This window comes from Balaenoptera borealis (assembly GCF_965194805.1).
Source record: "Balaenoptera borealis genome assembly, chromosome: X".
NCBI lineage: Eukaryota > Metazoa > Chordata > Mammalia > Artiodactyla > Balaenopteridae > Balaenoptera > Balaenoptera borealis.
In genome coordinates this window covers 113,293,935-113,315,302 of record NC_138881.1, presented here as the reverse complement: position 1 = coordinate 113,315,302, position 21,368 = coordinate 113,293,935, and the positions used below count along the sequence as shown (strand labels likewise).

The following is a 21,368-nucleotide window of genomic DNA, read 5'->3' as shown; positions in this document are numbered from 1 at the left end:
ACTGAGAGCCCAGGCCCACCTCAGAGTGTGAGGAGTCCAGAAGGCTCCACAGACCTGGATGAATGAGTTGGCCTCAGGTAGTATTAATCTAAACGCCTCTGGAGACAGCTGTAACGATGACTGAGGGCCAGGGCTTAGGAAAGCAAGGCAGGACTTCCCTGGTGGCACAGTGGTTAAGAACCCACCTGCCAATGCAGGGGACACGGGTTCGAGCCCTGGTCCTGAAGATCCCACATGCCGCGGAGCAACTAAGCCCGTGAGCCACAACTACTGAGCCCGCGTGCCACAACTACTGAAGCCTGTGCACCTAGAGTCCGTGCTCCACAACACGAGAAGCCACCGCAATGAGAAGCCCGCGCACCGCAACGAAGAGTAGCCCCCGCTCGCCGCAACTAGAGAAAGCCCGCGTGCAGCAACGAAGACCCAGCAGCGCCAAAAATAAATAAATAAATTAATTAATTAAAAAAAAAAGAAAAGCAAGGCAGCACCAATGCCTCCGCCTGTCTTGCCTTGGGCCCGCCTTCTTAAAAGAAAATACTGTGAAGACTTCCTCTTTACACCCACCTTGCAGCTTCCTTGATGGTAAATTCAACGAATTGTTTCCTCACTGCAAGAGGTCCTTGCACTCCTTCAAGCAAAATGAAAATTCTTTCATACTCTGCAGATATTTAAAAAATTAGTATTTTTAAAAATATGGATGAAAAATAAAATTCAATCGTTATACATCATCAGTAATCATTCCTTGTGTGTGGAAAGTTAGGTATAATTTGTATTTGAAACTGTCAAATCAAGACATCTGCACATATCTGCTAGGGAAACTCTAAACACTAATTAAATGTGGTCCGCTGAATAATGGCCCCCCAAGTTGTCCATGTCCTAATTCTGAGAACCTGTGAACATATTACCTTATATGGCAAAAGAGACTTTACTTTGCAGATGTGATTAAGTTATGGCTCTTGAGATGGGGAGATTATCCATGCTTATACATGTTGCCCAATGTAACCACAAATATCCTTACGAAAGGGAGGCAGTAGAGCTGGTCAGAAAGAAAAGATGGAAGGGTGGGAGCAGAGGTTAGAGAGGAGAGAAGGGGCTAAGTTGCTGGCTTGAAGATGGAGGAAGGGCCCACGAGCGAAGGAACACAGGCAGCCTGTAGAAGCTGGAAGAGGCAAGGAAACAGGTTCTCCCTAGAGCCTGCAGAAGGAACCCTGGCCTGCCAACACCTTCATGCTAGCCCAGTGAAAATGATTTCAGATCTGACTTCCACAACTCTAAGATACTACAGTTTTCAGCCACAAAGTTTGTGATAACTTGTTACAGCAGCAAAAGGAAACTATTACAGCAAGTAAGGGGAAAAAGAGAGAGAAAGGTGTATTGGGTCTTTTTTAGGTAAAGCAAGAGGAATCATTTTAAATTATGTGAAAACCCAGTACTTCCCGAAAATGCACCTCAAGAGATACCTGGAATCTATTCTGAATCCTAAAAGGAAAGGGACCTCCCATTATATTACTGATAGATGTTCCGTCACTACTTACTTCGTCCAAATTTTCGAACTTCCTTCATTAACTGGTGTTTTATATCAGCATTGATTCCTTGTGCCATAGCAGGAGTTATTTGCAACGTATTTGGCCCAGTTTCCAAAGCAGATGTTACTGACACTTTTCGATCCTCTACAGAGACATTGCAGTTCTTGGTTCCTCCTATGAGTGCATTACTACCAGGACTGTGCATCAGGCCATCTTTCCTGAGACTAGTGAAATCATCAGACAGAGAATCCACTTGGTCGGGTGGGATACTATCTCCTGCCATATTCATAAGCTCTGGGGCAGCAGATTTTGACAAGAAGCCATCGGGTGAGATTTGACCATTTTCCATCTTCTCCTCATGAGCGTCGTGAGTGACAGTAACATCTGGAAACCAAATTAACAAGTGGAGCTGTGACGTAGGTGCATTATGGCAACTCCACAGGGACAGCCCGGCGCTCCTCAGTTTTGAGGAAATTGTTTCATAAAGCAAGCGGATGTACCAGATGGAGCCTGAGACCCCTCAAATTGAGCGCAGGAAGGTAATACGACAAACGCGCTTTCTTCTCTTCATGGCACCATGAATACATATGGATACCAAGTAAGACAGTACAACTGCTAAACAGTCTCAGGTCCCTGGTGCTGAGGGTTTAGCTGCAGCTTGTGCTTTACAAGCTGAAAAGCAGCAAGTCTCACTTGGTGTCATGATTTCTGTCATTTACCTATGAAATGCCATGCTCTACCGAGCTTGACATCAGACTACATGGCCCCCCCCCTGCCAAACTCCCGCCTCTCTCCCTCCAAAGTTCTGAGGAAACAGAGGTGGTGGCCATTGGATCTGAAGGCTCTGTATGTCCCCCTTCACCCCACCCCCAATCCCTCTCAGTATACGATCCTCCTCATCCATCTTTTCTGTCTCAGAAAAGTGAGTTTCCTTTTACTCCAGGTCTGACACCTCTCGTCCGTTGACTCGTCCTGCTCTGTGCCGGGCACCGTGCCAGGAGCTGGGGAGAGGCAGCCAACAGGACAGGCGGAAACAATCCCCGCCCTTATGGAACTTCCATGCTCATGGGGAGGCCAGGCAGTGAGTGTACAATGATCCAACAAAACAATTACAGTTTGAATTCGTGTTAGGGAAGAAGTAAGCAGGGATGGGACAGACAGCAGGAGGGGGAGCCCCAGTGGACCACGGGGTCGGGAAGGCCCTCCTGAGGAGGTAGGTGTCCTTTGGGCAGAGCCTGGAGGAGGAGAGAGAGCCGGCCTGTGCTCATTAAGAGGAAGAGTTCCAGGCTGCGGCAAGGGCACGTGCACAGACCCGGGGAGGGGACTGGCCAGGGAGCACAGAGCAAAGGACAGAGGCACAGAGAGCAAGGAGGAGACGACAGGCCACGTGTTAGGAGAGGATGGCGGGGCCAGGTCGTGCACAGCTGGTAGACCAGCGTCGGCAGTTCGGGTTGTGTTCTGAGTGCCTAGGAAAGGTGATGATGGATTTTCAGCATGGATGTGGCGTGATCTCACTTCTGTGTTGGCGTGATCACTTTGTTTGCAGGGCAGAAAGTGACAGATGTGGAGAAGATGGGAAATAGGGAAATCAGATAAGAAGCTATTGGAGTAGCCTGGTGACATGAGGGTAGCACAGATCAGAGGAATGGAGAGCAATGGTGGGATGCGGGATTTATATTGGGCATCATCCAGTGGAATGGAGGAGGCCGCGTCAGACTGCACTGGGTTGGAGCACAGAGAGGAACTGAGGACACGGAGCACACATGCAGACCCATCCCTTATTGAGCCCATTTGCTCCTACTGACTCAGCAACTCCAAATGCCTGCACATCCTTCCGCCCTGCCTTGGCAAAGCAAACAGGCGTATCTCTTGCCATTTCTCCAACTTGTGTTAATTACTATGTAAGTAGAGATCTTCCTCCCCTCATATTTATTGAGATCCTTGAAACACGGTCTCCACTCCCCATGGGGCCCTTTGTACGTACCACATAGATGGTTTAATAACGGTTTACTTAATGAACAAAAACTGAATACAAAAGAAATGAATACAAAGGAAAAGAAAATTGTTTAGTGTCTTAGTCCTCTAGGGGCCATAAGGAAATCACAACCACTACTCTATACCTGTATGTACAAGGGTGGGTTTTATGAGGTTTGGATAAGATGGGAACCACGAGGCTGAGGGTGGTCCCTTTCCGCCCACGTGGTTAGTTACAGTAGGTGGTGTTTGTGGTTTCCTCAACAGCAGGGACATACTCCGCCTTCTCTTAGATGACAGAGGACTGCTGGCTTCTCCAGGACGTTTCACTTTGTTTTGTGGCCCTGTTACAAACTCATCTGCTTCATCAATCATCATTCCCTAGAAAACATCAATGAACATATTCCATTAAAGACAACACTGCAAGAACTCTTCACATGCATATACAATCATACGCTACATCAGCAATATAGATCTTAATCATGGGCCAGAGATTTGCCATTCCCCACAGAGACTGTTCTCAGAAAATGCTACTCAATTTCAATCTAGTCTAAGTGGAACGAGGAGGAAACTTGTTGTAAGGTCAAACATAACACAATCATGATTAACCAGAAAGCTTGGGGAATGAGCAACTCGATGAGAGTTCCAAAGTGGGAATAAACCCACAGTGACCTTTCTGAAGAAGTTACAAACCATTTTGCATCAACCCTTGGTAAGGGAAATCATTCCCTTTTGTGTGCTTTAAACGCATCCTTAAGAAATATTGATAGTCACTGTACACAATGCTGCATGAAAATGGTGATGGGCAGGTAGATGGAAAATGTCATTCCCCCAACAGCAATCTCACAGAGATTCAAATATGTCCACCTTGGTGCTGGACAGAAATGAGGGAGGGGGCTTTTCACCCTTGGGAATAGATAAAAGATGAGAGCCAGCAGTATAGAAGGTTAACTAAAAGCTGTTCTCATCCAAGGATAACCCAAGAATGCGCGCTCCCATTATTTGAATAAAATCATGATAAATGACTTTTCCAAAGCATTTCCCAAAGCAAAACAGTACATAAAGGGGAAAACATAGTCACTGAGCATGTACCACGTGTCAGGTAATGTTCTAAATGGTGTACAGGTACTAACAATACTCCACAGAGCTCTATTAGTTAGGTGTCATAGTTATCTCCAGTGCTACAAATGAGGAAACCAAGACACAGAAAGAGTAAGAAAAACTCCAGTTAATTGAAGATTCAGGTGAAGCAGAATACCTTTCAGTCTATTTTTGTTACAGAAGACATTATTGCATGGTCTGCACCTTTATAACAATGGTCTCCTCCATGAATGCAGATATAATCTCCATTTGTCTTCATGCTTATATGTTCAAGTCAGTATATCTCTCACTTATACACACAGAGATACACACACACGCATGCGCACGCACACATCTCACATGTACATCTCACGCACACATCTCACATACAGAACAAGCCATTAAGGCAACACCACTTAGTACTTCATATTTCAAGAGGAATACTTTATAACTGTCTAGATACAGCTCTAGAGATCTGAATAATGTAAACAGAGGAAATAAATGGTGATCTCAATATTAAAGGAATTAGTGTGTGGAGATGGGAACAAATACAGACTCTGGAGCTGGAAAGACGGGGGTTCAAATCCTGGCTCTTATCAGTTGTGTCACTCAGGGTGAACCATTTGACCACTGTGAGCTGTGATTTTATATTATAGGGCAGATAGTAGTACTCATCTGCAGTTGTGAGCATTCAATGTTATCATTTAAAACATCAGCTCCTACTACGTACGCAATAAATGCCAGCTATCACTTTTTTTAACCAACACACTCTTGCATAAGGAGGCTCCCACTTTCCATTCACAAAGAGCCCTGGAGGCGTATTTTATCTCTTAAACAAACAGAAGGAGAACCTCTGATTTATGTACATGTTGCCAAGAAGAAAGGAATTATTGCAAGAATATCACAATTTAGGCAGACATAGAAATAGATATCCCAACCTTCTTATCTTGTTTAAATGGATTGCCAAAAGTATGTAGTCTTTTTGGTTGATCTGGATCAATCTCTCGAAGTGGAGAAGCCAATGTCTTTAGATATTCCTGATAATTACCCATTTGTGCGACTGGAACACTATGAAGGGAATCTGCAAAATCACCGGAAAAGAAACAGATACTATACAGCAGAAGCGTGTGATCCTTTTGAGAGGACATGATCATAGTCTGATTTAGCATTGTGTATCTCGGCAACCGATAGTCTAAAATCTCGAATCTAGCAGCCTAGGATCTAAAATCATCTCTCTTCATCCCACTCAGCACTCAGTCTACCATCACTACGGCCTACAAGCTCAAATCCCTAGGGCAAGAACAACTCCCTCACTCTTCATACCAGGTTTGAGAATGGGCTGACATTCCCTATACCACCATCCCAACTCAAAACCCCATATTTTGTGTTTTAAAGAGCCTAGGCTCGGGGCTTCTCTGGTGGCGCAGTGGTTAAGAATCCACCTGCCAATGCAGGGGACATGGGTTCGAGCCCTGGTCCAGGAAGATCCCACATGCCACGGAGCAGCCTAAGCCCGTGAGCCACAACTACTGAGCCTGTGCTCTAGAGCCTGTGCTCCGCAACACGAGAAGCCACCGCAATGAGAAGCCCGCGCACCGCAACTAAGAGTAGCCCCTGCTCACCGCAACTAGAAAAAGCCCGCGCACCGCAACTAAGAGTAGCCCCTGCTCGCCGCAACTAGAAAAAGCCCGCGCGCAGCAACGAAGACCCAACGCAGCCAAAAATAAAATAAATTTTAAAAATAAATTTATTTAAAAAAAAAAAAGGAGCCTAGGTTCCATGGTTTTCTCTTATCATCCAGAGAATCTTGGTTAGCGGGCCTCACCCTCTTGGAAAATTTGATTAGATCTACAGGCTCTCTTCCTAGAAAAGTCCCCCCTGCCAAAAAAAACAAAAACAAAAACAAAAACAAAATGGCGTATAATTTCAGGAGGTTGGCCAGGCTAAGATTTGCACATTTTAATGGACAAATGACCCTGCTTAAAACGAGCAAAATGGAGTAAAGGGGAATTACACACCGTCACCAATTATCCTAGACAATATCAGGTTCATTCTTTTCCTGTAAATGAGGAATTTGGATTGAATTCATCACAGTAGGCTGGGCGGTATAGCGTCGGGGCATGCAATTTCCGGAATGTGATAGACCTAGGTTCTGCCACTTTCCAACTCACTAAACCTGGGCAAACTACTAAAATGCTCACTCTCAGTTCCAATGTCCATAAAAATGGGCATAAAAACAGCATCTATCTCATGGGGCTGTTTTGAGACTTACAAGAGCTAAAACGTGTAGTGTAAAATATGCACCGATTAATGCACACTTCCCCTTAAACCCGAGAACAATAAACTTGTGCCTGGGTAGCTGAAGGGATTCAGGGAAAAGAGGCATTATAAATAATAAAGTATTACAAAATAACTTACTCGTTATGCAATAAACATCTTCGTGAGAGTCAGACTTGACATTTCCCTAATCAACAAAAAGTACTTCTTTGTTCACTTACCTTCATCTTGTCCAACAATAAACTTGTGTGTTTTCAGCAGATTGGATCGCATTCTGGTTAACTGGTCTAAAAGACCTCTACGTGGAATATCATAAGCATTTCTATATGTCTGAGGTTTCAAATCCTATTTGAAATGAAACAATTTCAGTTACTCCTGAGGCTTTTAATATAGAAATATAATTCCTAATCCTCTTAAAATCTTAGTGAAGAGAGGGATATTCATTACAACTAACTACAGTAGAATTCTGCCAGTGGAAAATTTGCCTTCGCTGGCTCTGTTCTGAATTCTAATACACCCGCGCAGCTTTAAGGCCACTGGGAATATCCTTTTACAAGTATGTCATTTAAAACATCAAATCCTGAGATTTGTGCCGGGGGCAGCCTTGCAGGCCCACTGTTTGTCATCTAGAGGTAGTCCGCCGGCAGCCACGGAGGTGAGCTGCTGGGACGTCCATCCGGGAAGCAGTGGCTGATCCTACAAGGGCTGCGGTGATCTGAGCACCTCCAGCCGCGGTACCTTCGGGATCTGGGGCAGCATTGGAGCCCAGGCTGTGCTCTTCCCCAGGCTGCCCCCAGCCAGTGATGGAGAATGATGGGGGACGTTAGGGCCTGGCCAGTTCTGCCCAACGTGGACCTCCTCTATGGGAAATCGTGGCGCCAGGCTTCCCTTCTGGGCTGGCCAAGACTTTCAAGAAGCCACACCTATGTCTGAGGCTCTTCATACCCAATTCTCCTTCCTTCCCCCGTCCTCTCACAAGTGTTAGTTCAGCAGCGTAATCTGATGGTTAGCAGACATTTGGTCCTGTCCAAAATGTCTGTACAACATTTGGTCCACGCCAGAGGTCCTTGATAATTGGTCACACTTGGTCCTGTCCAAAATGTCCATGGAGACATGTGGTCCACACCAAAGGGCCCTTGATATTTGGTTCTGTCCAAAACCATTTGGCATGAACCAAATATGCTCATGGATATGTTTTGGATCGAACCAGATTTCAAGGACCTTTTGGTGTGGACCAAATGTCTTATGGACATTTTAGATAGGACCAAATGTTCTGCAAGGGATCTGAAAGCTCTCTCTGCTTACTCTTGTTCCTTCTCCCCTTTATCTTTCACAGACCTTACCACCTCCCACCCCAAACAAGCTATTTATGTCACAGTTTACCTTGTTTAAGAGCCCTACTTGGAAGCCGGCAAATTCTTTGGTATTCAATTCTGCCAGTCTCGGTGCTGTTTCTCCTATGATTTCTTTCAATAGTTTTCTAAAATTTTTATTGTGAGTCAGGGACACTCCACCTCCAGAATGATTTTTCACTTTGATTCCAATTTCCTGGGGAGGTTTCTTCCCCACTGATGCTAGTATTCGTTCTGACTCTAGTTTGGTCTAAAATGAAAGTACATAGTATGTTATGAAAAGATCTATATTATCACTATTGTTTTTACTACTTAAGAAAGGTAATACTTTAAGAACCCCATTGAACAAATTTCAATCGCAAATCACAGAAAAACGGATAATTAAACATTTTCCTGTGCTTCTCTGTACTACCACAGCAAACAGAGAGAGGGGGCTAGAAAGACAAATAATACACTTTTTTTCTCTTGTCTAGTGTCAAAATTATGATTGAATCATGGAGAGAATGAAAACCATGGGTAAGAATTACATTCGTAGACATTTAAAATCACATTTTGTTACTGTAAAATCTAGTCTAAGTCAACATATTCATTTCAGACCCAGACATAAAGGGTAAAACTCTGTATTTATAAAAGTACACTAGTGCTAAAATTCAGATTACATAGATTGCATTATGTCTGAAAAAAACTTATAGTGTTTATTTCTAATATCAGACCACCCCCCAACAAGTAATACGCACTCAGTAAGTTTCTTACTAACTCACAACAAAAAAATCCTCTTAATAGACACTATTATACCATATTGATAAATATTGCTTGAGAATGTATTGTAGCAATATATTTGGGCATATTTCGTGATTTACATACATCTGAGATGGTTCAAAGAACACTGGTGACATAGAGTTATTAAATTAGTAATTAAATTAGTAATTAGAGCTAGTATAAATTAGTAACAATCTTTTCTTTTTCTCTAAAAGGTGGAATTCCACCAATGTCCAGTAAGCCCAAATTAATTTTGAATTTCTTGTGGTCTGGTCAGAGATACTCATAAATTTTCCCTAATTATTGGAATTAAGTACGTTTATTATCTTTTTAAAAATTTAGTCATGAAATAAGGGATAAGAGCAAATGAAGGGTCTGTTTCCACAAATTGGTCCTGAAAGGTCATTGATAAAACTATACAAGCAACGTGTCCCAGAAAGCCCCAGAACTTGCATGAGTTTCAACTCTGTTCACTATTCTTCCTTCTGGCCATACCCTGCTGACACAGCCTTAAAGGCCTAAGGTAAACATCAAATAAAAAGATATAAATCAATAGGTCAATAAATAAATAAATAACCAAAACAAAACATTTAACAACAACAAAAATCTATTAGCAGAGAGGGAAAGGGGTTAAGGGGACACTTGATAGATCAGAGATCTGGGTTTGCCTTTACTCTCTTTTGCATTTATGAGCACACTGGTCTGGTAGGAGCTGGTAAGCTCCAGACTATACTTAAGTTTTTGCCAGTTCCTAGCAAGGTGTGTCAGCATCCCAAATTGTGGAGTCATTTTGGTTCTTTGGTGTCAGAAATCTGACACTTATTTGCTCTGACACTTATTTGCTCTGTTTTCTAAAGGCCCAGCTTTGAAACATATCCAACTTGAAGCATTATTGTCACTGCAAATGCTACTACTATTCCCTACCTGGGAATACATTTGTGCACAAGAAGAAAGTAAAGCTGCTGCATTAATTTGTCATATAACATAACACATCTGTATGGCAGTGAAGCTCTAACTCAGTAGTTCTCAAACATTTCCACCCTGCAAGAATGGGCTAGGTAGAGGTGAGAAGTATGATAAGTAGGGGTGAGTGGAGGATGAGGTACTAATAGAGAGGGGCAGGCAAGGGACAAGGTGAATAATGGCAAATGAGGTGGGGGAACAGATGGAGGGCCTGTCACCCTCCAGTGCGAGGAGCACTGGTCTCACCTCCCCCTCTCCAAGAAAAAGCATACTGATATTTATCGCCTAAAAACGCATTTCAGGCAAGTCATTAATCACACCATGCCTCAGTGTGCTGACCTAAAAAGGGGGATGCTCTAGCCCAACGTGATTTGAGGAGAAACTAGGTTGAGGATAGACAAAATGTGACCCATGGATAATTCTATTAAGCCTCTGCCCCTCCTAGGCCACAAAATATCAACCAGCTTGTGGGTAGAACAAACTGGCAAGCGAAAGGAGAAATGGCACAGCATCAAATGATACTGACAGACCCTTAACTGCAGTTTAATGGTGAAGCTAGAAGCCATAGAGAATCACATTATTACTAATCCATAAAGTGTAGAAATATATACACATTTAATTTGAAAATTACAGTTACACTAAAGAATAAGGAAATGCACTTCTGAGGGCAAAGGATTTTTGTTTGTTTGTTTTTACCAATACTACCTGTTGGCTGAGTTTTTTAAGGTAAGAGATAACACTGTAACTAAGTCCACAATCTAAATTATCTGATATCAGATTTGGAGCTCCCATCATCCTTAGTGCTTTCTTTAATGGCTATAAGGAAACAAAATACACAACAGTAAGAATAGAATAAATCTTAAAATACTCAAACTTCAGTTATAAGGGGCAAAGGGACATGATTCATTTCTTAGAAGTCAAGGTGCTGCACATAAAACCAAACATGGAACATTAAAAAGTGGCAATGAAAATAGCAGAGAAGTAAGGAGCAGAAAGTAAAAAAATCAGAAGAGAGTGGGATAAGAAGAGCAAGTAACAGCAAATTCAAACAGGTAAATTGCTTTCAGTCTTAATTCCCAAGTCATAAAATCATTTCACATTGCATTTGATTGTGCACCCCATTCCTGCCATGGTAAATACTAACACACCCCAATTTCTCCTCCCAGTGACACCAACGGTACCACTTAAGATTCTGCCTTTTCACCTCTAGAAACTTGGCTTAAAGTTTACCACATCCACCTCTGAAATGATTTTGATAATCTTGATTTAGATTATATGACCAGTTCAAAATAATTATGAATATTTTTCTCAAATTGTAAAAGTCCAAATGACGCCAAGTGATTTTTTACTCTTTTTGGATTCCCTCTAACCAGTGCCCCTACTTCATGCTGTGTCAAGGACACATTTAACAAGCCATAAGTAAATATAATGTCTTCAGGTTGTTTGTTTTTTTTTCAGAGGAAAACCCAATAGTGCGAATTTCTAGAGTTAAAAAGGGAAGTTGATATAATACATAAATCCAGTCCTATTTTTCTTAAATTCCAAAATTATAATTTCACAAGGTTAGCTTTTATAAGAGAAACATAGATGTGTTTTATAACAATAACCATGGCAGTTAAAGGAAATAAAATAAGCAGTTCTCTTTTGTGCCGCCATGACATCCCCAAGCTCTTACACATAATTTGAGAAGACAATGGCGACCCAAATGTACAAATTAAAAAAAAAACTATCTTATTTCAGGGGTGAAGTTTTTGATTGATTGGATAGAGTTAATACATACTAATAAGTAGTATGGAGGCAGAGTTTTTAAGTAGCTGTCAAAAGCCTGTCGCCACTTCACATTTGGCTTAAGCTTGTGAACTTTAAACAAGTCATCTGCAAGAGAAAATCCAAGAAAATATTACACTATTCCAGTCCTAAATTCCAAGATCTAAATCAAGCAACCCACATCTATTATATCATTTCCTAGAAATTTCCAGTTTCAATTACATTAGATGAACATTTCATCGGAGTTTATCTGATTATCTTTTTTTGGTACTATGTACCAAAATTATATATAGCAGTTTTCTAGAAAATGAAATAAATTCTCAGGTTACATATTCATCTTCCATCTGTGAAGCTACATAAAATATAATATTAAAACACTGATTCTGATCTATGTGAAATATTATCTTACATATTGGTAACTCTAGTGTAGTAATTTTCACCTGAGAAGGAATCCATGGTCACTGGTGGATGGAATATTTCTTTTATTTAAATAGAGAATGTTAAAACAACAAGAACAACAACAACAAAATGAACTCATAGATACAGAGAACAGATTGGTGGTTGCCAGGTGTGTGTGTGGGGGTGAAATGGGTGAAGGGGGTCAAATGGTACAGTCTTCCAGTTATAAGATAAATAAGTCATGGGGATGTAATGTACAGCGTGATGATTATAGTTAACTACACTGTAGTGCATATTTGAAAGCTGCTAAGAGAGTAAATCTTAATACTTCTCATCACAAGGAAAGAATTGGAACTATGTGCGGTGATGGATGTTAACTAGATTTATTGTGGTGATCATTTTGCAATATATACAAATATTGAATCATTATGTTGCACACCTGAAACTAATAGAATATGTCAATTATACCTCAATAATTTCTGGGCAATGATGGCATGCTCTAAATTACATTTTGGATTCTCCTTAATCAGCATATATTTTGTTTATCCATATTTCCCCCCTCTTCATTTCCTTGATTTCAGTGGTCAGGCATTTTGAGCCAAACTTTGGGTCTCTCAAACATTAGTTAACAATTGGCTGATGGCACTAGTAAAAGCAAGTAGAGATGTATGTTGAAGTTGAAAATTCTGTACAACTAAATATGGTTCTTGAATAAGGTGCATTATTAATACAACTAAAGATATTTTCCTTAAAAAAGGAGATATCCCCTATATTTTTACACTCAAATTTAATTATTTAAATAATCCAAATGCATCATATACACTACATGGAAAATTCCCAAAATATCTCATTATTTCCTTCCAAGGATAAGAAATTTTTTAATATAATAATTCAAAATTGATATCCCCAGACATCAACCAACATGAACCTGCCACACTTACTATAAATATCAAAGATATTATAAATTCACTCTCTATATTGTTTCTTCATGTTTTACTGGCTTTTATCCAAAAAAACAAATGCTTTCCTTCTAGGAACAAAACCATCCCTATGCCATATGCACAATTTCTCTACAAATAGGGCTATTCTTTGAAATTCTGAATTTATTTGGTTAAGAAAAGCAACTACATATTTTCTTCCTTTTACTACTATAATAAATTATTCACTCCTGCTGAAACTAATTTAAATGAATTTACAAAGTCATAAAATGTAGGTCTTTTGTTCTTTTGGTACAGGGTAGAAAGAACAAAGGAAAAAAGATCTGAAGAGATTTCTGGCTCATTGTAGCATGCAGGTCCTTTAAAGACCATTCATACCTTGACAGAAAGGAACGGGAGACCGTGGAAATATCCTGTTATACCATGTCTTTGTGTGAAGTCTGTGGGGAATTAGGCAGATTTTGGAAACTAACTGACAAATGTAAATACTACAAGACTGAAGAGACATTTAGATATAAATAGATTAGACAATGAGAGTCAATAATAGTCTTAATATTTCTAACAATGCCAATTGCAATGATTCCACCCAGGAGCCAATTTAGTCTAATTACTTCTTGTCGGATTTATTTTTTAACGGGGGCGAGAGGAAAAAAGAAAATCTTCCACAGACTAGATCAAGGGTAGAGAGCAGTTAGGGTGACACGGCTTTAGTCACTATCTTTGTAGCTCAGAAAATGATTTCCATGGTATTAGATTTCCATTCACATGCAGTCTCCAGGATGGTACAGTAAAAATGTCATCAACAATCAGCTCATCCACATTTGAAAGATGAGATGAGAGTGTGGAACGAGAGTAAAATGACACTGCCAACACCTCAAAAACTACAGATATTTTCTCTTCCGGTTCCTTTCTCCCCATTTCCTGCTTCAAAAAGGCAGGGGTTTGAGTTCAAGCTCAGACACATACTATGTACTTAGCTCAGTGAGCTTTGAGAAATCACTTCACCTTTTTGTGCCTCCATTTCATCCATAAAATGAGTTTAATGATAACTGCCTTTTCCCACAGGACTGTTCTGAGGAACTAGATTATGTACGTGAAAACACTACATAAAATTTATAAATAGCGTGAACTGTGAAGCAGCGGATATATAGTGATAAATAAACGTCAGATTATCCTCTTTCGGTTATTCTCTTTCCCTCCTCCTGATAATAACTGGCCTTAATATGGAGATGAACTTTATTTTTTACACAAGTCCCCAGTTCTTAATTTTTTTTAAAAAAAGGTGACTGAATGTGGCATACTTAAGAAAAGAAAAAAAAAGACAAGTTGCTACAAATGCCTTAATTTCTGTAGTTACTGATCCTCAATAGAAAAAACAATTTCCTACTTTCCTGATTGAGAGATAATCTTGCCAACTGTGATAATCTGGTTACCTACCACCCTACTAACATGATTCTTATGTTAACCTTCTTAACTTGCAACATTCAAAAGAATTGCTTTTTCAGGACATTTAATACATATAATATTGATAGCAATAAAAATCTTATGCTTTCAATGACTATATTAAAACTTAGTAAAGGTTTGATCCTTTTTGCAAAAATTAAGAAACCTCAGCAACTAAAAATGTTCACAACTTTACAAAGAGAAGGATACCGTGTGGTACTGTATTACTCTAAACAGATGTGGCTCTTTAAATGAGAAAAAGAAATCACACACATTTTCAGTGATGTCTGAGTAACAGCTTCTGGAGTTGTTCCTTTTAGAATCTTGCCATGGAAGCCACAGCTTCTACAACTGCAGTTATTGCAGAATTCACTCTTGTATCTATTTCCTTAACTTGCTACTCTGCCTAAAACACATGCCTCAAGAGCATTCAATATTCTTTTGTGGAGGAACTTAGTGCAGGCCAACAGCCCCACGGAAGCCCTATTTTCTGAAGAAAACCATCAGATACTTGAAGTGTTAACCCCAATCAACTTTGGGGGGCCCAAACTAGTTTACCAAAAGCCAAGTGCACTTAAAACTGAAGAGAAGAGGGGTGACAGCATTGGAGCTTGCAACCCAGAGAGCAGCATAAGAATCACGCCCCCCGAGGTGAAGAGTCTCTTCTGTTTGATGTAAAAACAACGAAAGGAAAATGAACAAAACAGAAAACAGGATGCAAATTCTATCCTTCCAAATCAGTTTTTAGACTTTTATATATCCTGATATCCACTACTCTTTGACTACGTTTAAAATGCTTAGTTCATCGTCGATTTTTCTTTTTTGTTGTATTTCAAAGATGACTAAGTGGCACATACTTGACTTACCTAAAAGAGGGAGTAAAACTGGGTAGTTGTACGGCATCACAAAGAGGTTTACACAAGTTAAAGTCGTACTGGCTTTTAAATAACCAAACGGATATCCAAGTTCATTGTATTTTCCACTGCTAGTAACAAATACCTGAGAAGATGGTGAAGTAATGTACCGTTACGACAATAAGGATTTTATGTAAAACTAAACACAGCAACATTCCATACTGACATCTCTGGCACAATTTAATTGTAATTTAAAAATGGGAATAGTGCTTTCACTATATTTATGTCAAAACATATCGTACTAAAGAAGAATGTTCAGATTGCAATTCTTCTGCAAATTGCGTTAAGAAATGAAACCGTACTATGCAATAACGATTCAGAGACCACAGGCTGCATCAACAATACCCAAATATTTACTTGGTTAGCACGATGGAAAATAAGGCTGAAATACCACTAAGTGATACCAGCCATGAAAACAAATTGACTTCTCAAAAGAACAAGTGGTGACCAGAGTGGAGACTCTTAGGAAAATGGAACAAGCCCCTATGCCTAAAGCATGCAATTACAAAAACAAAGCCCATTTAAAGGATTATGCTAACACTCCTCATGTGTACTACTATTAAGTTCTGCTCTACTTCCCTTTTATGCCCCACTCCCCTACCCATTTATTCATTTTTCATCCAATAAATATTTATTGAGCAGTCTGTTACAAGCCAGGCACTGGTGATAATTATTTTGATGCAATTATATTGAGCAAGGAGATGCTTTGGTTCAATCTGGAAGGCACTTTCTCTTGTAAATGATCCTGGTGGAGCAAACATTCAATAAAAATGAAAACATTAATCTTTATTCCACATGACTAGCATCTTATTCCTTATTGATATTCCTGATGTGATATGTATTATATTCTCAGGTCCCATACACCTGATATGCTATTCTGGAGTCCTCTGGCTATCATGTTTTCTCTGTGTTCCATGTTCACTCTTTGGCCCAAATCAGGGCATCAGTATGTACTTTTAGGGACCTAGACCTTTACCTTTTCTAAAGCCCTTCAGCAGGATTATTTAAGACAAAAGTCAAACCCTGATGGTGAACAGAACCCACTTACTTTGCTAATTCTTGGTACCAGCCATATCACCTACCAGCTCACTAAATTCTTGCTATACTTAGCTGTAGCTAAGAATAAACCCTTCCTATGTAATGGATGCCTCCACAAAAAAATGGGTTGTGCTAAAACATGACTCACCTACTAGATTTCATGTCTTAATCTGAACCTTAATAGAAACAGATAATTGTAATAAAACATGTTGGATTTCCTCCAGTTTCCTAAGTGTGTATAATAGAAAAGGGGGAAAATCATCATAAAGGATAAAAAAGTTACGGCCAGCAAGGATCAGACCTGTAATTCCCCTGAAAGGAAAAGCACTGTTTTTTGTTCCTTTCTCACTCCCTTTCTGTCTTTACTCCCTCCCTTCCCACCTTCATACCTTCCTTCCTTCCCATAAGCCCACTGAGTTTTTCCAAATTTCTTATCACCTGCAGATTCATAGAATTTGGGGGTTCAAAGGGATCATTAGAGACCATCTAGTCTAGAGAAAGTGTCTGATCCAAGACCACATAGCTGGTGGCAGAGCTAGGGTTAGAATCCAGTCTCCATTATGATTTTGCCAAACTTCCCAGCTCCTGGCTCATCTTATTCTTTTTCACTCCCACTAATTCATCGCATTAAACTACTCTAAACCAAAGTAACGTAAGATGCGAGAGAAAGACATATGGCATATTTAATGGGTGCTGCAGGGATCTTAAGGATTTCTTAAGTTCCTTTGGAGAAGATTTACAAGGAAGGTGCCATATAGAAAAGAGGGTTTCATTTAGGGAAGAAGTATAATTTATAATTTTATTTGCTTTTATTCCAAAATGTTTTTCAATTCATAAATTCAAGCCTCTGTCTTGATTTTAACTTAGCATTCTATCATCCCTATCTCTACATTTCTAGCACATTTTTGGTGTATTTTATTGAAATATAAACATACGTTCAAAAAAGTGCATGAATTATAAGTATACAGTTCAATGAATGTTCAAAAGCGAATGCACGTGTGTCATCAGCACCCAGATCAAGAAATAGAACCTAACCGGAAACCCCCTCATGTCTTTTTCTGGTCACTACTCTGTACCCCCAAGAGAAATCACTGTCCCGACTTTTAACAGAGTCAGGCAGTCTTACCTCTTTTTGAACTATATAAAGTCGAATCATATGATATGTGATCTTTTACGTCTGGCTTCTTTCGCTCAATATCATATTTATGAGATCATTCTGTTTCTTGCACTTTTACATCCTTGTTTTATGCCTGTTCCTTTTTTTTCTACCCAGTTTTAGCATCTTTGGAGAATTCAAGTAGCTTAAAGGCAACTAGTAGCAATCATTTCACATTTTAGGATGAAACAGATGGCAGTCTGAAAGTGTTCCTTGCGTAAGTAGAACCTAACAATTACTGATTGCTATACGGTGCTGTAGTTTAGAAATAGAACAAACATCCTTACAGTGTAGGGCTTCCTTATTATATTCAAATAAAAAGGCTGTGACTGCCACGTCCAGATTTTCACAAATTAAAATCCAAAGGTGAGTCTATTAACAAATCAGGAAGCCCTTCTGGCTGAAGTATAACCCTTGGAAGAGCCAGTGTATGTGCATTTGCCTGTACATTTGCCTCATCCAAGGAAAACCCACACTACACTCACCAATGTGGTTTGTACTACAGGAAGAAGGGTTTGATTACATTACACAAATAAAGTAGTTTCAGGCTTATTTATTTATTTATTTTTTGGTCAAAAATATCTTGTGGGCTTCCCTGGTGGCGCAGTGGTTGAGAATCTGCCTGCCGATGCAGGGGACACGGGTTCGAGCCCTGGTCTGGGAGGATCCCACATGCCGCGGAGCAACTGGGCCCGTGAGCCACAATTACTGAGCCTGCGCGTCTGGAGCCTGTGCTCCGCAACAAGAGAGGCCGCGATAGTGAGAGGCCCGCACACCGGGATGAAGAGTGGCCCCCACTTGCCGCAACTAGAGGAAGCCCTCGCACAGAAACGAAGACCCAACACAGCCAAAAGTAAATAAATACATACATAAGAATTAAAAATGAATATCTGCTAAAAAAAAAGAATAAATAAAGGAACTCCAGTTTAAAAAAAAAATATCTTGTACTGGGAATTCCCTGGCGGTCCAGTGGCTAGGGCTCCGCACTTCCACTGCAGGGGGCACGGGTTCGATCCCTGGTCAGGAAACTAAGATCCTGCATCCCAATTTTAAAAATGAAATTTTTAAATATTTTTTTAATTAAAAAAAAATATTGTAGTTCCAATCTGTCAAGTTCACAATAAGGACTGAGAACATTGCTTCAGCTGAAGAATCCATAGGTGAATAGAATTACATCCTTTAGGTTAGGGATTCTTTTTTTTTAAATTTATTTACTTTCCTTATGTTTTTTGGCTGTGTCGAGTCTTAGTTGCGGCACACGAGATCTTTGTTGAGGCATGCGGGATCTTTTTGTTACGGTGCACAGGTCTCTCTCTAGTTGTGGCATACAGGCTCCAGGGCACATGGGTTCTGTAGTTTGCGGCACGCGGGCTCTCTCATTGAGGCACACGAGCTCAGTAGTTGTGGCTCACGGGCTTAGCTGCCCCACGGCATGTGGGATCTTAGTTCCCCAATCAGGGATTGAACCCGCGTCTCCTGCATTGGAAGGCGGATTCTTTACCATTGGACCACCAGGGAAGTCCCTAGGTTAGGGATTCTTAACCTGGGGTCCCTGGATAGGCTTTAGGGGAGTCCTCTAAATCCTCAAATACATAGGCTTCATCAGATCATACTTCCTTAAATGGCAGTGTACGGTAGGCTAGTGATTCATATCAGTCTGAAATTATTTGCTTGGACTTGTTGCTTATTTGATAGCATTTGTGAGAAACATTATCAACAGACTCAGCTCGACTATTCCCAGATTAACCTTCGAAACTTCTTAAAACAATTCCCAGATCTCAGAGTGGTTCCAGACATTTGGCTGACAACAAAGGATAAGTACCTGCCAGCAGGTATGGGGAGACTTTCGTTCCAGGATGTACTGAGTTAAGGGTGAAGGTTCAAGTTCATATTTGTCAAAGGGAAGTTTGTCTATTACCATTGGCTCACAATCTGCACAGGAGAACCTCACAACAGGATGAGATGTTCGTGGAGGCTAAAAAACAAGAGGGGAAAATATAATCCGTTATCAAGAGGGCTTACATTTCTGACAATTCTGCAACCCTTTTATGTTTTGTTAAACCATCGCTGAGATCCAGACTACTATTTTGAGAAAGATGAATTGAGAAAGGTAAATTATAACACTCATAACTACGGTTTCAGGGAAGTAAAAAATAAAACTGCTTTGAATATTAAGAACTCTGAAATTCAGATCCACTTTGCAACCTCCAAGGACTACCTGCCCTTCACTCCTCTGTACCATGAGGTTTCAGACAGGCCAGACACTGCTAGGGAAGAAGAAATCTGTGAAGCTTTCTAATGAGGTAATGACAGAGCTGGAGCTACTAACAAGCAAGGTGAATGACTGTAAAGGCATGGAAACGGCAAGATAGAGACTGAAAAGGAGCCCATCACAACTCCAGAGCCTGGTTGAAATTTTCTTCGCAGCTGAGTTTTTACAGCATTTCTCACACCCACACACTTCCTTGAACAGCTAGAGCTGGGGATGCTTTTGGCTGGGCTGAAAGGCCCATGTACCTGGGGTACCAGAGCAGATTGATGGAGCAGCCATTTTATTAATGGCTTTAGCTTGTGGGGATGGCGAGCACCAAAGACAGAAATGGTGGCAGCAAGGGCAAATGGAGAGAAAAAGAGATTGGACAAGTTCCAGGGTCAAGAGTGAGACGTGGCTCTACCTACCCTGGCTGAGAGATCTGTAAGGCTGATGTGAATACGACAAAACACCTGTTTCCTTCATAAAAGGGAAAAACATGCCCATTTGGCTTTATGATTTACAAACCTACAAGATGTTTTGGAAGCTGAGAAATATAGCCTTCCAATGTGCTTTTAAAGCTGAAGCTACGAGCTATGTGTGAGTTTCCTGAAATTCCTTCTATTCCGGTTTTTAAAAAATTTTTTATTTTAATCAAACTTGCAAAATATTTCTGGCTTATTAGATTGAAATCTATAAAAAGACATGAGTGGGGACTTCCCTGGTGGCGTAGTGGTTAAGAATCCGCCTGCCAGTGCATGCGACACAGGTTCGAGCCCTGGTCCGGGAAGATCCCACCTGCCGTGGAGCAACTAAGCCCGTGAGCCACAGCTACTGAGCCTGCGTTCTAGAGCCGGTGAGCCACAACTACTGAGCCCGTGTGCCACAACTACTGAAGCCCTCATGCCTAGAGCCTGTGCTCCGCAACAAGAGAAGCCACCGCAGTGAGAAGGCCACGCACCGCAATGAAGAGTAGCCCCCGCTCGCTGCAACTAGAGAAAGTCCACACGCAGCAACAAAGACCCAACGCAGCCAAAAATAAAATTAATTAATTTAAAAAAAGAGAACTTCATTAAAAAAAAAAGACATGAGTGAAACCCTGTCACCAGCAATAATGAAGCAAATTTGTAACGAAAACATTCAGTCTGGGGTTTGAAGGGGCTGAGAGTAACTGGGCCCTGAGGTTTGACAAGCGCGCCACCTTGGTGCCCCAAGGGATGGGATTAGGAGACAGAGCCTCACCCACGGCAGGGGCTGAAGATGGCTCTTCAGTCGTACATTCAGGCCTTTCGTGGCCACCTCTGAAAAAAATGCAGGAGCCTCAAAATAGCAATCCAGGAGAAAATGCAGTTCATGTCAGAAATGTCTAAAACCTAGATAGACTATAGATTAGCTGAACCAAGAAGGTGCTGGAAGAGCAGTGACCTTTTTGTGCCCCCTCCCTCCCTCAAGGATTACTCTGGCCTTTTTATATTGGCCGCGGGGAGGGAGGAAGATGAAAGGGAGAGTGGGTTTCATATGGTTTCCCTTA

The 21,368-nt window shown here is 40.9% G+C and overlaps 1 protein-coding gene across 13 annotated transcripts in view; it reads right to left on the bottom strand.

Moving 5' to 3' along the window:
- The window catches only part of LOC309620999 (integrator complex subunit 6-like), a 55,122-nt gene that overhangs the window by 1,137 nt on the left and 32,617 nt on the right, over positions 1 to 21,368 (bottom strand). For 4 of the 13 annotated variants that reach the window (XM_082377829.1, XM_082377836.1, XM_082377833.1 and 1 more), the window contains 10 exons: positions 19,409 to 19,561; positions 15,345 to 15,477; positions 11,712 to 11,806; positions 10,637 to 10,747; positions 8,241 to 8,459; positions 7,079 to 7,202; positions 5,519 to 5,661; positions 3,647 to 3,881; positions 1,536 to 1,910; positions 565 to 658 (listed from right to left, as the gene is read on the bottom strand). In XM_082377829.1, coding sequence (XP_082233955.1) covers positions 565 to 658; positions 1,536 to 1,910; positions 3,647 to 3,881; positions 5,519 to 5,661; positions 7,079 to 7,202; positions 8,241 to 8,459; positions 10,637 to 10,747; positions 11,712 to 11,806; positions 15,345 to 15,477; positions 19,409 to 19,561 — 1,682 coding nt within the window. Of the gene's footprint in view, positions 1 to 564; positions 659 to 1,535; positions 1,911 to 3,646; positions 3,882 to 5,518; positions 5,662 to 7,078; positions 7,203 to 8,240; positions 8,460 to 10,636; positions 10,748 to 11,711; positions 12,743 to 15,344; positions 15,478 to 19,408; positions 19,562 to 21,368 lie in introns of those variants that run through there. The other 9 variants (XM_082377837.1, XM_082377838.1, XM_082377834.1 and 6 more) reach the window with 8 other exon arrangements.